The sequence below is a fragment of the Tursiops truncatus genome, chromosome X (genome assembly GCF_011762595.2).
Source record: "Tursiops truncatus isolate mTurTru1 chromosome X, mTurTru1.mat.Y, whole genome shotgun sequence".
Taxonomy (NCBI): domain Eukaryota; kingdom Metazoa; phylum Chordata; class Mammalia; order Artiodactyla; family Delphinidae; genus Tursiops; species Tursiops truncatus.
The window spans coordinates 31,898,411-31,919,334 of record NC_047055.1 but is presented as its reverse complement, the minus strand read 5'-3'; the positions used below and the strand labels follow the sequence as shown (position 1 = coordinate 31,919,334).

Genomic DNA, 20,924 nt, shown 5'->3' with positions numbered 1-20,924 from the left:
ACTGAATGGATTGGGAAGGGTGCATAAGAGAAAGGAATTTCCAATTATTCCAAAGTTGACTATATAAATAGTGGCACATTCACTCAGGCAAACTATACAAGAGAATAAACAGATTTGGGAAAAGTAAGTCCAGTTTAGACTGTGAGGTAGTTAGGAAAACATATCAGTGAAATGTATGCATCTGGAGCAAGCAAAGTGCTCTTGTTGCCATATATTAAGACTTGGGGTTCTGGAGCCAGACAACCTGGTTTTAAATCCTCACTGTACCATTTACCAGCTGTGTGACCTTGAACAAGCTAAGGTAATTTCTGAGCCTCAGTTTCTCACCTATAAAATGGGGATGACAACAGTAACAATAACTCAGAGTTATTGTTTTTCATAGAGTTATTATGAGGATTAAATTACATCATACATCTAAAGCACTAAAAATGGTATACATATTAACAAGCATTCAACAAATGTTAATTCTCTCTGTGTGTTCTTCTGTACCTACGCCCTAGCCTTGGACTTTTTTACTTCCAGAGGAATGACTCAGGAGTTGAGTCTGATGCAAATTTTCAAACCACCAAAAAGAATAAATAGAAACTTTTGATGTCTTCTAGTTCTCTGGAATTCATATAAGTGGATTAGACTACATATTCATATAGAAGAATTTAATAAAACCCGATTGAAAGGAAATAAAAATGACCCAAAACCGATGGGATACAACAAAAGCAGTTCTAAGAGGGTAGTTTAGAGCAATACAATCCTACCTCAAGAAACGAGAAAAATCTCAAATAAACAACGTAACCTTACACCAAAAGCAACTATAGAAAGAACAAACAAAATCCAAAGTTAGTAGAAGGAGAGAAATCATAAACATCAGAGGAGAAAAAAATGAAACAGAAATGAAGAAAATAATAGCAAAGATCAATAAAACTAAAAGCTGGTTCTTTGAGCTGGTTCTTCTTTAAACAAAATTGATAAATCTTTAGCCAGATTCATTAAGAAAAAAAGGGAGAGGACTCAAATCAGTAAAAGTGGAAATGAAAATGGAGAAGTTACAACTGACACCACAGAAATACAAATGATCGTAAGAGAGTACTACAAGCAACTATATGCCAACTAAATGGACAACCTGAAGGAAATGGAAAAATTCTTAGAAAATTACAACCTTCCAAGACTGAAGAAATAGAAAATATGAACAGACCAATCACAAGTAATGAAATTGAAACTGTGGTTAAAAATCTTCCAACAAACAAAAGTCCAGGACCATGGTTTCACAGGTGAATTCTATCAAACATGTAGAGAACAGTGAACACCTATCCTTCTCAAACTCTTCCAAAAAACTGCAGAGGGTGGAACACTCCCAAACTCATTCTACAAGGCTACCATCACCCTGATACCAAAACCAGACAAATATATCACACAAAAAAGAAAACTACAGGCCAATATCACTGATGAACACAGGCGCAAAAATCCTCCACAAAACACTTGCAAACAGAATCCAACAACACATTAAAAGGATCATACACCATGATCAAGTGGGATTTATTCCAGGGATGGAAGGATTCTTCAATATATGAAAATCAATCAATGTGATACACCATATTAAAAAATTAAAGAATAAAACCATATGATCATCTCAATAGATGCAGAAAAAGCTTTTGACAAAATTCAACACCCATTTAAGATAAAAAACTCTCCAGAAAGTGGGCATAGAGGGAACCTACCTCAACATAATAAAGGCCATATATGACAAACCCACAGCAAACATTATTCTCAATGGTGAAAAACTGAAAGCATTTCCTCTAAGATCAGAAACAAGGCAAGGATGTCAACTCTTCCCACTATTATTCAACATAGTTTTGGAAGTCCTAGCCACGGCAATCAGAGAAAAAGAAATAAAAGGAATCCAAATTGGAAAAGAAGAAGTAAAACTGTCACTGCAGATGACATAATACCATACATAGAAAATCCTAAAGATGCCACAAGAAAACTAGAGTTAATCAATGAATTTGGTAAAGTTGTAGGATACAAAATTAATAAACAGAAATCTCTTGCATTCCTATACACTAACAACAAAGGACAGAAAGAGAAATTAAGGAAACAATCCCATTTACCACTGCAACAAAAAGAATAAAATACCTAGGAATAAACCTACATAAGGAGACAAAAGACGTGTATGCAGAAAACTATATGACTGAAAGAAATCAAAGACGACACAAACAGGTGGAGAGATATACCATGTTCTTGGATTGGAAGAATCAACATTGTGAAAATGACTATACTGCCCAAATCAATCTACAGATTCAATGCAATCCGTATCAAATTACCAATGGCATTTTTCACAGGACTGGGACAAAAAATTTTACAATTTGTATTGGAGCCACAAAAGACCCCGAACAGCCAAAGCAATATTGAGAAAGAAAAACGGAGCTGCAGGAATCAGGCTCCTGGACTTCAGACTATCCTACAAAGCTACAGTAATTAAGACAGTATGGTACTGGCACAAAAATGGAAATACAGATCAATGGAACAGGATAGAAAGCCCACAGATAAACCCATGCACATAAGGTCACCTTATTTTTGATAAAGGAGGCAAGAATATACAATGGAGAAAAGACAGCCTCTTCAATAAGTGGTGCTGAGAAAACTGGACAGGTACATGTAAAAGAATGAAGTTAGAACACTCTCTAACACCATACACAAAAATAAATTCAAAATGGATTAAAGTCCTAAATGTAAGGCCAGACACTATAAAACTCTTAGAGGAAAACCTAGGCAGAACACTCTATGACATAAATCACAGCACAGCAAGATCCTTTTTGACCCACCTCCTAGACAAATGGAAATAAGAACAAAAATAAACAAATGGGACCTAATGAAACTTAAAATCTTTTGCACAGCAAAGGAAACCATAAACAAGACAAAAAGACAACCCTCAGAATGGGAGAAAATATTAGCAAATGAAGCAACTGACAAAGGATTAATCTCCAAAATATACAAGCAGCTCATGCAGCTCAATATCAAAAAAACAAACAACCCAATCCCAAAATGGGCAGAAGACCTAAATAGACATTTCTCCAAGGAAGATATACAGATTGCCAACCAACACATGAAAGGATGCTCAACATCACTAATCATTAGAGAAATGCAAATCAAAACTACAATGAGGTATCACCTCATACCAGTCAGAATGGCCATGATCAAAAAATCTACAGTAAATGCTGGAGAGGGTGTGGAGAAAAGGGAATCCTCTTGCACTGTTGGTGGGAATGTGAATTGTTACAGCCAGCCGCTATGGTGAACAGTATGGATGTTCTTTAAAAGACTAAAAATAGAACTACCATATGATCCAGCAATCCCACTCCTGGGCACACCCAGAGAAAACCATAATTCAAAAAGACACATGCACCCCAATGTTCATTGAAACACTATTTACAATAGCCACGTCATGGATGCAACTTAAATGCCCATCGACAGATGAACGAATAAAGATGTCGTACATATACACAATGGAATATTACTCAGCCATAAAAAGGAATAAAATTGGGTCATTTGTAGAGACATGGATGGACCTAGAGAGTGTCATACAGAGTGAAGCTAGAAAGAGAAAAGCAAAGACAGTATAGCAACGCATATATGTGGAGTCTAGAAATATGGTATAGATGATCTTATTTGCAAAGCAGAAATAGAGACACAGACGTAGAGAACAAATGTATGGATACCCAGGGGGAAAGGGGTGGGGTGGGAGGAATTGGGAGACTGGGATTGACAAATATACATTATTGATACTATGTATAAAATAGACAACTGATGGGAACATACTGTATAGCACAGGGAACTCTACCTAATGCACTGAGGTAACCTAAATGGAAGGGAAGTCCAAAAGGGAGGGGATATCTGTATGTGTATGGCTGATTCATTTTGTTGTGCCTTGGAGGCTAAAACAACAGTGTAAAGCAACCATACTCCAATAAAAATTAATTAAAAAAAAGAAAAAAGTGAACAATACATAGAGAATAAACACAATCAATGATGAAGAAACACATTATTCTTGACAGTAACAGTAATACGATATATGTTTGCTAAATGGATAAATGAATCTGTCATCAAGACAAAATGCAGGTATGAGTACAAAAAGATCAAATCAGCATTTTTGGATTTGTTTAAATCAAAAGTCAATTAAACCTGTGCTGTATAACACATTTCTTTAAAAAAAAAAGCACACTTCTTCTCTAAATTATCTAGTTATATTAAATTGATATCAATTATTCAATTAAAGCCCACATATAGGAACATTACTGTTAAAGGATCAACTTTCATTATAAAATATTAACTATAAGTACTAAGATATTTTTATACCTCTTTTCGCATTCCACAGTTTGTTTTGGCTTGTTTCTTGTGACAGAAGTTGAATGATTAAGAATCCTAGAAGTAAATCAACACATTAATTCCATAGTATATTAAAGAGAATAGTGTATATACATGATATAAAAGATGTCCATAAATAACTGCATCTGGTCCATGAAGATCTTTGCTAGAAAACAATATTTAAATGTTATTTAGATCAGATGCTCATAAGCGCACTGGCTATTATGAAGGAATGAAGTTCACCAACTCTTCCATGCATCTTCTCTTATAAACCCTTTCTCAAGGCTTGGATATCTTCAAGCCATGCTATTTCCCTGTGCATATCTAACTTTTGGCTGAGACAGAAGATAAAGAGATGCAGATTGTTTAGGTACCATCACAACTGATTTAGTTTTCCCAGGATAGCAAATGACAGGATCATGCTGATGTAATATCATTTTGCCTAATGCCAATAAAACTTAATTCAAAATGCAAAGCCAGTGCTAAAGTTCAATTCTTTAAAAAAAACTCCACAAGTTTATTAAACTTTTAATAACCAAATGAAACAGTCTTCGAAGAAAACCAAAAAAAAAAAAGAAAAATAAAGAATGATAAACCACTGTATGAGAGAACTATTTGTCCATAATTTTATGTAATTCTAAGTGTTAATCTCAAAGTCAAAAGTAATGAATTATTAACTATCTTTCTTTAATATAAGTAACATATTTAAGAGTTCTTAATATTTACCCATTTACTATAGATATAAATGTTATCTTAATTTTTAAGTTTAGTTTTATAAGGAGTAGAATATCTGCCTTTTATTCAAAATAATATCATCCGATGTCAACTATCAAAAGAATACACAGGAGAAAAGAAATTCCAAATTAAAGCTACATATTAACTATTAAAACACATAATGAAATAAATATAAGTGGGTAATTCCAGAAAGATGGTTAACATAAAGAAACCAATTTCCATTACCCCAGTTTCCTCACTAGCTTAGATCTAGTAGAGCCTCACCAGGAAGAAGTCCCAGTGAGGGGCAAAGGTCAACTATCACAAGCAAAGCAGTGTAGCTTTGCACCAAACAATTTCGAGATTACTGACACCTTTGTGTGGGCAGGCACTAAAATTGTACTGAATCCCCAAATACAGAAGAATTTAGATAATAAATTATCTAAGACTATGAGGAAAAATTACATCATTAAAGAGTGATTTTTAAAAAAGGAAGTAAATCCTAAGAGTTCTCTTCACAAGGAAAAATTTTTTTTCTATTTCTTTAGTTCTGTATCTATATGAGATGATGGATGTTCACTAAACTGCTTGTGATAATCACTTCATGATGTATGTAAGTCAAATCATTATACCAAACACCTTAAACTTATACAATGCTGTATGTCAACTGTATCTCAATAAAACTGAAAGAGAAAAATATCTTAATTTAAAAAGGAGATATAGCAGTGTGAAATATCCGGGGGGGCAATGTCAGAATTATTCCCTGGGAAGGGGAGGTCAAACTACAGTGCCCTTCACTGCAGTAAGTTCTGAATTCTCCCCATACCATACTCACTAGTGTTGTGATTATTTATGTGTATAAGTCATATTGGAGCAGAAAGAAAAAAAGTTGAGAACTACTTACCTATAAAATATATTTTATGTACTTGAAAATTCTCCTATGAAAAATTTTGTGTATAATCAATATTTAATATTTTACTCTGTGATACTCAAAGTTAAAATAAGTGTCTGTTTTATCTGAATACCTCTTCTAGATTATTAAGACACTTCCCCAATCCAGGTACCAGTACTGAGTTTTAAGTAAAAGACTATTTAATTCTATATAATTCAGCTGCATCAACCTGGCCCCTTAATACTTAAGGCGTCCACAAACTCTAGATACCTTGATGCACGTCCTGCTGCTCTGGTCCTCTGGAAGAGTTTTTCACTGAATGATGCTCTATAACATAAAGGTCTCCGTCTGTATTCACATTTCACGTACATCAACCAAACCAAAAGATGGAAGAAGTAAGATGTTTTGGGAGAGGATAGGGAAGTCATTAGTAAAGCAAGCAGAAAAGAAAGAATGGATAGATTTTAAGGGTTGAGAGAACTACCTGATTAGTTATAACAAGCTGGAGATTAACATGATGCTCCTCAAATTAGAGTTCACGTGATCAGAAAAAAAAAATCACATGAAAAGGTAATGTACATAATTTCTATAATTCTAAACCAAAATAATAAACTGCTCAAAATCTGATTTTGCTTTCCATGATCCTTAATTAATTATACTTCAATATAACTTTTCATAATTACTTTTTTAAATTTAGCTATATCACATAGCACTCAGAAGCACATGTTTGTACAGTAAGTAAAAATTCTCAGGACACACCTAAAAGCAAATAAAATAATTATTAAAAGTCAAGACGTAATAGAAAATACTACAGAATAAGTTAGAAGGAATGAACATGCAATGGGAACCAGTCAACTGAAGCTATTCATTGCTTGCATGTATTATAATCCTTTCTTTAGGATTATAATCAAACAAATTTTAAGAAGCCAGTTAAACATCTACTTAATCAGCCATGTAATAAGAAAATCAGTATAAGAAGAGCAGTAGCCACTTCTCTAATGTTAACATACATAAGTAGAGTTGGTGGAAATTTGAAGAATTGGCTAAGTAATTTACAGAGCAACATTATTTTAAAATAATGAATTTTTAAGACAATAGTTTTTTATTTAGCTTCCCAAATTATAGTGAAGATAAAATTATGATTTGTGGAGATAAAATTATGATTTGTGGAACAGCTATTTTAATATAGACAAAGTCATTGATTCAGGGGGACTTCAATACACTCAAACACCAGTAGAAATAATCCAATAGTTTGACAAAGGGGATAAAGATTAGCTTTTAAAAATTTAACAATAAACTGTCAATACAAAGTAGTTTAATCTATGCATCTCAGACAAAGAAGGGGCAGTCTTCTAAATAACTAGGCTTCAGACTTTGAACACTCATGAGTTATCTACTTGATGGTTTATTTGGTGATCCTTTTCCCCACCCTTTTTGATCATTAATTCTGTGTGATATCTTCTTGTTACTTTCCTAGGACAGTTTCATCCACCGAGTACTAGTATAAACCTTCTTTAAGAATCACAGATATTTTAAAAAACAGTGCAAACTAAACAAGTGGCAAAGCTGCTCTAAGAAAATCATCACTAAACTCAACATAAGCAATTTTTAAATTGCCTCTAATTTTGGAGTACACGCATGGCTTCTTTTAGCTGAGAGTTAACACTGCATTTACCTTTGACTAGTAGCTAGCTAAAGAGCAGTTAAATAGTAAGCATACAGTCAAAGTAGGAGTCTTAAGTGGTACTTCCTGATATACAAAGATAATCTTACCCCAGATAAACTATTTTAAATCAAGACTAACAATAAACAAACAAAAACATTACAATGATTATGTTAAAACTTAAAAAGAAATTTTACAACTCCTGGTTGACTTGCAATTTTAAATAGCATTTCAGATTCTTCATTAATAAAGTTGGAATCTAAAACAATACAGTGTGAAAGGGAAAAACTACAACCAGAGAAGGTATACAAACTCACATCCTCTAAGGCATATATTCTTATACAAGATTACTTTTGACTTTTTGGACTCACTCAAATTTTAGTATTGTAACAGTAAACAAAAAATTTTAATTATCTACATCTAAGACATATAAGCAATAGCAACATATTTTAGAAGGAAGGATGAGATCATTTAATGGAGAAAACAAATTCAGCATAAAAAAATTCTGGGATCTAATTTAAATTGTCTACAGATTACAAATTTTAAAAGTAAAATGTACTCCTTACTTTATGAACAGATATTATAAAATTTTAATGCCTTCAAAAATTAGACATATTTATAACATTAATGTCACTGTATATTAATATTTAATCCAAAAAGCTCTTATATTTGTATGTACTAACATCTGAAAAGGAGGATGAAGTAGAGAAACAGCTCAGAGAGAGAGGAATTAATTTTGTATAAATCTCAAAAAATAACAGAAATTATGTAGAGAGAACAAATTAACTAAATTAATGGTTCCTATTAGCTTTAAATTTGTTGATCTCATTTTCAAGCAATTATTTAACCAGTAACAGTATTACTGAGTACCTACTATGTACAGTGCTAGGCGCTGTTTTGTTCTGATTACAAAACTATCACAAAAACAAGACCTATGAAACATCATTTGATGTTGTATCTAGGCTAGAAAGAATAATTTGTCAGAGGGATAGATGAAAAACTAATACAATAGGAGAAAATTGAAAATATAGAAATGTTATATGTGGCAATGTTAAAATCTAAAATTATGCACTCAAATGCTATTCTTAACACAATGAGAGAAATGGATATTGTTGTGGGTTCTTATAAAATCAGTATTCTCTGTCCATAATGATAAATGCAATTTTTTCACCTGCTAGGTAGAGGAGGTAGAAACTCAACTATTTTTTAAGCTACACAGAGCAGGTGGTGGCTTGCTTCATCAAACCTCTTAAACCAATGGGGAGATCAATACTTTAATTATACTGAAGGGGGAAAACACACACAACCTCATAAGTAGCCAATTTTTAAAAAGCCCAGTTAAAAATGAATCATAGGAAAAGATTAGAAGATAAGATTCACAGAAAAGGGTGACAGAAAGTTATGGCAGAAGAAAAACGTCAATTGAGAGTGAGGATACATTAGATATAGATATAGAAGGGATAAAGATGAGTGATATTTTCTAGTATGGTTTTCAATTCTATAAATGCAGTAGCAGTGCAAAAAAAAGATACTGAGTGATTATTTTTTAAAAATAGTGGACCCTAAAACCACACATCTGTCATTGAATAAGTTTTAATAGTAATTATTTTTCAAAGCATCTTTGAAATGCCAGTATACTTTTTTAAGCTTCCCAAAACATGGTCATGTGATCCATAAACATTTATTGCTTTGAATAAGTAAAATGCTTAGTAGTTATCCATGTTAAGTGCACCAAAATTATTCTTTTAATTTTCTCAAAACAAAAAAATCTCAGATCTGCTTTATTATTTCAAAACTATAAATTCAGTACTCTCAGTACATGAAGATGGCAATAAAGCTGACCCTCAGCAGCACATAGAACTTTTTCTGTATTAAAAATGGACCTGCACTGATTTTACACTCATTAACACAATGTCCTCCTCATTGCCAATAACACGCATTTGGAGAAAGCCCAGCCAGAGGGAGAAATGCTCCTTGACCAAGAAACAGACTAAAGTGAACCTGTGACTCTCAAATCGTCACACTGATTTAATCAACGATTATATAATTCAGTTCAATTTTAAGGAGTTTACACATATCCCAAGTAACTCAAAATCTGATAAAAAGCACACTATATACTTGTGACACGTACTTGGAAAAAAATGCTCATAACATATTTAATGCTACTGTGAGCTAAGGTGAATATCAACAATTATTATTATTTAGCACCAGGAATAAAAAAGAGATATCAAAGCAATAATTAAATATAATGACTAGATGAGTATAAAGTATTCTGTTAATTGTATATGTAACTTTCTATTTCTCTCCTAAGAATTTCCTATTGTCTTTTAGTAGTTAGTCCCTTGAAATAGATCTTAAGATGGTCCTATTATTTACTGTTTATTTGATAATCTTTAAATACTCAGATTTAATGATTATAAAAGTTGCCCACTTAAATCTCATTATTGAAAAAGATACCTGTTCTTCTGCTCTTGCTGCAATAACTGAGCAGCTATTTTCCTCAAATCCGTTACTTCTTTCAAACCATCATCTTCTTCCTCGGCAAGTAATTGCTCTTTCCCAAGTCTGAAAGGTGACACAAACACGGTTATCCAAAAAGTAAGGCAGATGATATTTTATGCCAGCTTCCAAATGTAGAAACCATTTTTTATTTTTAATAGCATGTGAAAGCTAAAGCCCTATAACGTCCTTGTATTTAAAATGTTAAAATAAGAAATAAAGAATATTTAAGGAATATAAAAACATATCTATCCTCTCAATAGGCAACGTGGCATACTGGTTATATTAATATAATTAATGGCTAAAAGGTAAACTGCACCACCATTTTGTAATTTCTGAAATGTGTAATGGCCATAGTAATTTAACAATGCATATTCTCCATCTTGAGTGTAATAAGGACCACAGAGCTCTATTTGGCCTATCTTTAGAGATAGAAAATGTTATGAAAATCTCTCATTTTATCAAGCCACTCTACTCTTATCAGTTTATTCATTTTGATTTTCAAAATCTCTATGTAAGATGTTTAAGTAGTAGAAATGCAAAATAGATTGACAGACTGGCAATTTGCCAAGAAACACTCATTAAAATATATAGTTTTATCATTCAAACAGAACAAAGAAATTTTAAAATTGTCCTCCAAAGTCTAGTAATTTTACCCCAAAGGTATTTCATTTAAAAAATGGTACCAAGCCTAAGACTCTGTATCTTTACCATATCTTGCATGCCACTGGAGACTCAAGTATAGGCAACTGTCCTCATGAGATAAGGTGAGAAAGTAAGAGATGAACGAAATATAGAGTACAAGACAAAGCACTGTATCTCCCTATGGGGTACCAGAGATGATTAATTAATGACTGTTAAAAAGTTACCAATGAGGTCATTTGGGGGAAGCACAATGCAGAGAAAAGAGAAAAACTTGGGGATCAGAGAGAGAGAGCTAGGTTCACACCCGAGGTTCTAGTGGACACTAGCTAAGTAGTTCTAGACAAGAAACTTCAGTCTCCGAGCTTCACCTTCCTCATCTGTAAAAATGTGGACAATATCGATCCCACAGGATTTAGTGAAGATTAAGAAACATGGCAAAGCACATAGCACAGATCCTGGTATATGGTAGGTATTCAACAAATGCTCCTTCCTTCCTGCAGCTATGAAGTAACTTGAAGGAGTGACTGAAAAATGTGGTAGGTCATATTCCATCATTTCATAAGATAAATGATACAGAAAAGATCCAAAGTACAATTATTTTAATAAAATAGAGAAGTAAATACCCTTAAAATTACCATAACCAGTCTGATGAAACAGAAAGTGTATTAGACCAAGAGTCAGAACACCTGAGTTGCAGACATTTGAAACTCCAAGCCTCAGTATCCTTATTGGTTAAATTATGCCAATACCATCTGTTTTAAAGAGTTGTTAGATAGCTCAAATGAGGCAATGTATGGGAAGGTACAGTATTCTTCAGTAATAATAATGGGTGATATTATAATTACACTTATAGGGGAAAACAGAGTATATACTACACTCAACTTATATGTTCAGTATAATTTTCAGTTTAATTGAGGAATGCAGACAGATGAAATATTCACAAATTAACTATCTGAACTTAACAGGTAAATGAACAAAAAAAATATTCGTTCAAGTAGAAATATCTAAAGAATATTTCAAGTATTAGTAAGTAACATTTCAATTTGAGAATTAGTGTGTGCTTACCTTTTTTCATCTCCCAATTCTTCATTTTTCTGAGATTTTTCAGGGCCTTTTTCTTTTCCCTTATATAAAAGAAAGTTATTTTAAAATGTATTGTTCACTTTTGTGAGATTAAGGAGAACATGTTATTAATACTTGTTCAAAGTTTTCTTTACCTTAAGGAAAGTGACAAATGATCCAATAGGTGCATCTCCCTGTTCAGGAACTGCTACATCATCTGTGTTGGGGTCAGTAAAATCATACACCTCCTGGTCTAAGTATAGATTAATATTTATTAGAAAATATGAATAGTAAACAGTATTCTCTGACACTGCAGTGCTTAGAAAAAAGTATATTTTCCCAATAAAAGAGTTGGCCAAAGATACTATAATTTTTTAAAGGCCATTTTAAATAAAATATTCATTTTTAATAAGAGCTATGTACATGATATAAAAATAGCAGACACCATATGAATTACCTTTCTGAGAATCAGGTTTACTTCCTACTGAGTGACTGTCATTTCTTGATGTCTGCTCTCTATTTGATTCCGAGACTTGAGAATGAAGGCTGATTGTGTCGTCATCTGATGGCTGAACAGAATAAGCAAAAAGTAAAAATGAGGCGTTTTAAACATATGATAAGGATTAAGTTGCTTTAATATCACATCTTAAGTATAGAACATCTGATTTAAATCTCCAGTTTTCAAACCAAAAATTAATATGAGGTTTACTGTTCTGCTTTTTAAAATGTGCATGTCTTTTTTTCATTTGAAGTCATAAAATGCATGATGATCATATTTTTAAGCAAAAGAAATCAAGTGTGTGCAAGTGTCTATTTCAAAGCTCTAATAAAATTTTAAAATAAAACAGTTCAGCAATAGAGAAGACTCACTTCCGTTGTAGACAATCGTTTCTCTCCGTTATCACTTCCAATTCCAGAGTCAGGGCCATGATTTTTATTTGGATAAAAATCTTCCATACTATGGAAATACAAATTCTAAGGGCAGTTAGGGTTTTCTTCTTAAATAGATAATACATAATTGACCTAAAATCTCCCTAGATAATACAGTCTTACACATTTTTGATATGTAGGATCCTTAAAGACATGAGGAGAAAAATATCAGATCATACAAAACACTTTATTCATGTCCCTCATGTAATATTTTTCTTTCATGTGCTCTGTTGTAAAAACTTAACAATAGCTTATTATTTCTCCTGAGAGATTCAGAAAAGCAGACAGCCCTGCTAGAAAATCATCTTGATAAAGACCTATTTTTATCAGTTTGACAAATTTCACCACAGAATGCTGAAATGTTTTTTAACTTTAATTCATAGTTTTTTCTTCATTATCTTTAAAAATATATTTTAGATTTGTAAATAAGGCCCATTTAGTAATTAAGAAAAGAGAAAAAAGGCAAAAAAAAGTCTGTGACTCATTGAATAAGCAATTGTTTTGGTGTGAGGATAGAGCTGTCCTTGCAAATTTCTGAATTACAGTATGCCACCCAGGTTGCAAAATATTTTTCACTTTAATTTGCAAATTTACTACACACTCTACAGTGACCACTGATTATGTGCCAAGAATTGGGCTAGGTGCTTTAAAGGTAATACCTTATACATTCCTTGTGAAAACTCTAGCAGGTTAGTGGTGCTTTTTCATTTCATGGAAGAGGAAAGTGAGGCCAGGAGGGGTTGAAAAAATTGCCCAATGACACGCAACTTGCAAATGGCAGTCTAAATTTGTTCCCAAGATTATCTAACACTAAAGTCCCTAATCTTAATCACTATGCTATACTCCCTCCCCAAATACTGATTTTATACTTTTCAAAAGTATATCAACAAACTTAGGGAAGCAATTACCAAGTGTCAAGGCACTATGCTGAACACCTGAGATGAGATGAATTTTAAAATGTTTGGCTTCAAAGGGCTCTCAGCCCAGAGGGGAAGGGAGTATGTTTATATGTTTTGAAGAATATGACAAAGGTAAATATAAAGTGCTGTGAGAAAAGAGAGATTAACTAATTCTCCTTGGTAAGGTTAGGAAAGGCCTCATCCAAGAAAGTGGCATTTGAGATGAATCTTGAAGGATGAAAAGAGGCAACAATTGCTAGCATTTGTTGAGCGTCTACATTGTGTTAGATACTATGCCAGGTACACATCATATTTTATTTATAATCCTTACATTATACAATTTACGCATTATTTCTTTTTACAAATGAAGATAATACAGCTTATAAAAGTTAACTTCCCAAGGGGAAAAATTATGACATTTACTGAATATTATTCATTGAACTAGTTGCCAAGCACACATTTAATTCTCACAACAAGCTTATGAAGTGTGTATTGCTAACATTTTAAATAAAGAAACAGGCTCAGAGAGATTAAATAATTTACACAGCCCACAGAGGAATTAAGAGAGAGGTTAAACCATGATTAGAACTGAAATCCATCTGACTGCACTGCACAATAATGCATCCATGTACTATACTAAAATACATTGGTGTATTCGTAATAGACGATAATGATAATAATAAGCTATTTGTTGAGGAATTATTATGGATAAGACATTGTGTTAAGTACTCTATATACATTATTTCATTTAATCCTGACAGCATCCATATGGTTATTTCCCTTTTCATATATAATAAAGCTGAGAACCAGAGATATCATGACACAAGGACATACAGTTATTAAGGGTCGGAGAAGAGCTTCACAGGCATATTATGTCTGACTCCAAAAGCTGATGATAAGTATAGCTACTGTAATGCCTATGTAAAATAAAGAGTTTACAAAATAGTCAAGGCACAGAAAGTAGTAAGAACCATATAGCCAAGAACATGAGTGTGAAACTCAAAGTACGAGAACTGTGAGTGAGAGATAAGCACACTCAAAAGCCAACTCATAAATAAACTCTATTGACCTGCACTGTCCAATACAGTAGCCACCAGTCATATATGGCTATTGAGCATCTGAAATGTGACTAGTCCAAATTGAGACATGCTATAAATGTAAAATACATACTAGATTTCAAAGATTTAAAAGGAAGAAAAAGAATGTGAAATAACTTACTAATTTTTTACATTTAATTATAAGTTGAAATGACATGATATATTGGGTTAAGTAACATACATTATTAAAATTAATTTCACCTGCTTATTACTTTTAAGTGGGCTACAAGAAAATTTAAAATTACTTACGTGGCTCACATTGCCTTTCTATTGGACGGCACTGCTAGAGAACATCTCCAAAATATATCTCAATTCTGTCCACTCCTTTTAATCTCTACTGCAATAACCCTATTCAAGACCCCTTGATCTCTTGGCAGTACCACAACAACCTAACTAGTCCCTGTACTTCTACTCTTGTATACTTCCAATGTATTCTCTCTGTAAGAGCCAAAATAGTTTTTTTTAACATAATTCAGATCATGTTATTCTCCTGTTTATAACTGTCCAATGACTTCCCACTGTACTTTAAATAAAATTCAAACTCCTTACCACAGCCTCCAAAGCCCCCACATGACTTCAGCCCTGACTACCTCTCCAAAATCAACTTGTACCACAATGCTGGCCTCCTTTCAGCTTTTTAACACAGCAAGTTTCTTCCTAACTTAACGCCTTTGCACATGGCATTATTTCTGCCTGAAATGCTCTTCCCCCCACTCTTGCCACAGCTAGCTTGCTTTTCTCCTTCCACGTCTTGACTTAAAACCTCACCTTCTCAGAGACATTCCCTGACCACACTCCTGAAACCTGTTCCTTTCTTTCAAAGCAGTCACCACAATTTGAAATTATATGTGTGTGTGTGTGTTCTTGCTTTATTTACTGACTGACATCCTCCACTAGAATGTGAGCTTCATGAGAGCCAAGGCCAATGTGTATATAATTAAATAAAACATACCCTGAACCTGCCGGTAGGCATTCAACTGATATTATTTATTTATTTATTTATTTATTTATTTATTTATTTATTTATTTATTTATTTATTTTTGCGGTACGCGGGCTTCTCACTGTTATGGCCTCTCCCGTTGCAGAGCACAGGCTCCGGACATGCAGGCTCAAGCGGCTATGGCTCACGGGCCCAGCCGCTCCGCGGCATGTGGGATCTTCCCGGACTGGGGCATGAACCCGTGTCCCCTGCATCGGCAGGCGGACTCTCAACCACTGCACCACCAGGGAAGCCCCAACTGATATTTTTAAAATAAATAAATGACTAATACAATGAATGCTGTTACTAAAGTAATTTTTAAATAAATATAAAGCATACTAATAGAGATTAGTATATGAATTAATTCTAATTTTTATAGAATTGTTTGGTCTACTATCTTTTATAATATTAAACAAAATAATCTTTGGGAACTAAATTTAATGTTCTGATATTTAATTCTACTGAGGCAACAAAAATATTCAAGAAAAAGTCCTATTTGTGAATTCAAGAACTTGCACTGTTAACAACAGTATACTCTCATCCAACTCCAAATTATTTTCCATGCTACTAGACGGAATTATGTTTTCATAAAATTGTTCAGACCAATCTACATCTCGAAAGGATGAATTAAAAACAAAATATCAAATCTAACATTTCAAAATCTCATGAGTAGAAAAACACCAATATCATAGAGAACATCAATGGTAACTCAACTTTGATCCAGACATAAAGAATATGAAGGTGAAAGGTATCCCGAAATGTCTTGCTCTTCCACTAACCTCAGTTCAAAGTCAAATTCTACTTGTTATTTGAAACGTACAACAGAGTGATCACAGGAGTAAATTAACAGTTGTCAAGTGCTGAGAAATTAGTGTTTCTGTACTATAATGTCAAATCTTTACATTTTACTACTAAAAGCTTTAATAATAAATTTTTGAGAAAATTCCAAATGTATTCTAGTATACCAAAAGTTCATTCTATGATGGTGATATTTCACTTCAGCCAATTATTTAACACTGGGCCAATCAGTCTAAGTATATTCAGTATACCTGAGATTAATAAATATCTTTTATATAGAAAGAAGACACAATCATCATGAAATGAGACTGTCAGAATATTACATTACCTGTCTGTGAGAGGTTGGGAGGGCATTCTTTTACTCAATGATGGAAGATCCAGAGAATCTGGTTTCTTATCCATTCTGCAACATGCTTGGATATTTAAGTATTTAAATATGTGTACTTTACCTTTTAAACATATCTGTCAGTAAATAACAAAGATTTAATTATATAGGTCCAAATATAAATGTCATCTACCAATTTATTGATAAATTTTAATAATCTCAAATTATTCGGAGACATAACAATCATGAGAGATACTTTGCATATTTAAATAATTTGTACTTCTGACACTAGGTGAAAAAAATCTGACAACACTGATACCAACTAAAATTCTATTGCGGTCTCTGTTCTTATTAGAAAAAATAAGTTAATTTTTCTGTATTTCACTGGGTTTTTTGTTAAAAGCACAATGTACAAACCACTAAACAATATAAAATTTATAATTCATGAAAGTTGCCTTTATTCGAAAAAATGAAAAGAAATATATTCATTGTAGTGGTGAGAACAGAAAATAATAATCCATGTAATTCTTTAAAGTAATCTCATCAGAATCACTAAGTCATTTGGGCTAAACACTGGAAGAAAGCTAATCAAAAGAATGTAAATATAGGAAAAATGAATTTGTTGAAAGGTGTGACGGTAGGCCAGTTAGAATAAAATAAAGCTTTAAATGGTCAATTCAACTAAGACAATATCCTGAAAAGTTATTTTCATTGGTGATAAAGAAAAGGAATAATGAAGGGAAAAATACTATGTGAAAGAAAATATTCTATATAAAAAAGATAGACAATGCACAGTAGGGAAACAGTAAGTCAGCTTTACAAAGGTTAACTACAGTCACCATAAGTGTTATCGAATAAATATTTCTCAAAAATTAGAATAAAAAATGTTTTGTTTTATGGGCACACATAACCTAGCAACACACAAAACAATGAACAAAGAAAACAGTAAGAAAAGTACATTAGAATGTAATTATCATTCCACGTAGAAAGGATAAACCTAATAGATACCAGATCTGACCTGACCACTGAAAAACTTCATTTAAGAGGAAAATTTAAAACATCTGAGCTATTAGAATATAAATACATTACCAATTAAAATGTATCCTATTATCTGTCCAAATTATTTTTAAAAATTATCTATTTCCAAATTAAATGATGGCAAATTACTTTCTTTTGTAAATTTAATTTATATCATAATAATTCATGTACATAGTTTTAAAAATCAAAGTGAATTACAAAACTGATAACAAAAACTTAATCCCCCATTCCACCCCTTTCAATCTCTAAGACCCAGTCCTCACATTCAACTCTTTCAGTTGGTTTCTGCTTTTTACCTTCATATTTATAAATAACATGGGTCTAATGCTATTTTTTTATTTTTCAATTATATATTTTATTTATTGAGGTCTTACTAAGGAAGATGAGGACTTAGATTCCTTATGTTACCACTACCACTGAGGCATGAGATAGATGGGCTCCTGGCTGAGCAGCTGGAACCTGTCCCCTGTGGACAGATATTCCAAGATAAAGATAATGGCAGGAGCAAGGAGGAGCTGAGTCCTGCTTGGATGAAAGATAAAGAGACCATGTATTTCTCATCCTTGAGGTCAAGGAGACCTCCCCAACTACACATGCGCAGAAAGGTTCCTCAGAGGTCAGAGAAGGGAGGGGGCGCCAGACCATAATATGTTTGGTTAACTTCCCAGAAATCCTTGCACTGGAATCCATCTGGCTGAAAGAGGCATGCGCACACAGGAGAGGACCCTGAGTTAAACCAAATATGGACTCAGAGCCAGGCAAAGTGAGATGATTGGCCAGAGGAACCCGGAAGAACTGCCCTATATAAGTGATTTGAATCACCTCTCTGGTGCCCTCCTGCTCATTAAGGAGGACGCCCACACCCTTTCTCTCCAGGTGTGTATCTCAGCTTTGCTTCTGTCTTAGTTTCTCTGTGTGCTCTCCCACTTGTGCTGTGTCTCTAAACTTTGTACCTGTTTTTACAGTTTTTGCCTCCTTGAAACATTCTTGCTTTCAAACGTGGCAAGAGCCAGGGAAACTTTGTTTCTAGCCTCTAGCCCCTGGTGGTCTAGTGGCTAGGATTCCTGGTTTTCACCCAGTCTACCCAGGTTCAATTCCTGGGCAGGGAATTAAGATCTCACCTCAAGCCATCGCTCACTGCTGTCTCCACAAGATCACCACCACTATCACATATCATCAAACCACCTTCCTCCCATCCCCAATCCCTACCAACTCATATAAACATACTTCCTCCCTCTTCAGAAGCATAACATAGTGGTTAGAGCATGGATTCTGGAGTCAGACTACCTTGGTCTGAAACCAGGCTCCACCATATGCTAGCCGTGTGACCTTGGACAAGTCACTAAACATCTATGCCTCTGTTTCCTCCTATATAAAATGAGGTATAATGACAGTACCTGTTTTATAGGGTTGCTATAAGAAATGAATTAATGCATGTAAAGCATTGTCAACAGTGCCTGGAGCATGGTAAGTGCCATATAAATCTCTGCTATTATTATAACTATGTCACAATTTTTCATTAAATCAAAATCCAGTATGTACAATATTATGACCAAGAAAATATTCACAGATGAGCTACACAGGTTAGTTAGATTACACTTCCTTTCTCCTGTAAGTTTTTTTTTCCCTAAAATGACTACTTGTCCCATTTTTTTCCTCTGCATAATTTTCTGTATGCCTATTACTAATTCATTCCTGACTCTGACAGAACTGTAAAACATCGCTCCATATTGACAAACACATCAAGTCAGGTATCAATTTCTTTCTTCTTTTTCTATTTTCTTTTTGGAGACAACCCCCCTATTCCAAACTGACTTGTTGCTCTCTAGGTCTATGCATACCTGTTTATCTTGGACATGAATTCTTTCTTAATTTACTCCCTCATTTTGATATAGTATATCCTCTGCTAGCTTCCTAGTAAAGGGTGCAGGAGAGCTAAAATTTCTGAGATCTTTCATGTTTGAAACTTTTTTCTATCTTACATTTAACTGATAGTTTGACTTTATAAAGTTGGAGATATTTCCTCAGTCTTGGAAGGCATCATTCTAACATCTTCTAGCTTCCCATGCTGCTGCTGAGAAGTCATTCTGATTACCACCGCTATGAATGTGACCCATTTTGTTTCAATGGAAGCCTTTCAGTGTTTTTGGTCTTTCATGTTAGAAATTATTTCTGCAATATCTAGTGATCCATTGCTGTCTGTTCATTTTCAAAGTGAAACAATAAGAAGCCAAATGGAAGCTCTATGTATGAGGGAGAAGTTTGTCAACGGTGAGCCTCACTGTCTAGATTTCAGACAGTGACTGCACACTTCTTCAGGGGCCTGCCAACGATCAGTATATCTATAGGTCTTTTCTCCTAGTTCAGTCAGTTTACCAAGAGAGAAATCCACCAACTCTGCCTGAGATATATAAGAGAGGCTGCAAGTATTCTGGGAGCCAAGCAAGAGACATCTACTGGAGAGTCCCAGCATTCAGTATGTAAGCATTCACTGTTTCCAGTATGGGGTCTCACCCCTACCCACAGCTGTACCTGGAGCCCCTGACTCTGGTTGAGTCTCTCTATAGCTGTGCTGTCCAATACAGTAGTCACTAGCCACATGTGGCTATTTAAATTTAAATTTAATCTAAATAAAACTAAAAATGTAATTCTTCAGTCACACTATGTACTCTCAAGTGCTCATTAGCCACTTGTGGCTACCACACTGCAGGTTTAGAACATTTCCATCATCACAGAAAGTTCTAATAGACAGTGCTGCTCTAAAGAGTAAACTCCAGGCTTATATTGAGGCAAGGAACTATACTCATTTGGCTGCTGAGCTGAGGAGGAGAATCTGAGAGAATCCACCTACTCCTCAGAGTAAACCCTAGGCTTCTGCTAAGGCAAGGGAGGGGAAGTCATGTAGCTGTGGAGCTAAGGACAAGAATCAGAGTGTCAACCTAGACCTGTAGTATCAAATATGTTAACCACTAGTCATGTAAACCTATTTAACTTTCAATTAATCAAAATGAAATTAAATTGAAAAT

General features: G+C 33.8%; 1 protein-coding gene across 1 annotated transcript in view; it reads right to left on the bottom strand.

The window, feature by feature from the left end:
* The window catches only part of LRCH2 (leucine rich repeats and calponin homology domain containing 2), a 94,556-nt gene that overhangs the window by 32,009 nt on the left and 41,623 nt on the right, over positions 1-20,924 (bottom strand). Inside the window, exons 6-12 of the mRNA XM_019949417.3 lie at positions 16,864-16,997; positions 12,702-12,789; positions 12,289-12,400; positions 11,987-12,084; positions 11,835-11,893; positions 10,083-10,190; positions 4,348-4,413 (exon numbers count right to left, since the gene is read on the bottom strand). Coding sequence (XP_019804976.1) covers positions 4,348-4,413; positions 10,083-10,190; positions 11,835-11,893; positions 11,987-12,084; positions 12,289-12,400; positions 12,702-12,789; positions 16,864-16,997 — 665 coding nt within the window. The remainder of the gene's footprint in view (positions 1-4,347; positions 4,414-10,082; positions 10,191-11,834; positions 11,894-11,986; positions 12,085-12,288; positions 12,401-12,701; positions 12,790-16,863; positions 16,998-20,924) is intronic.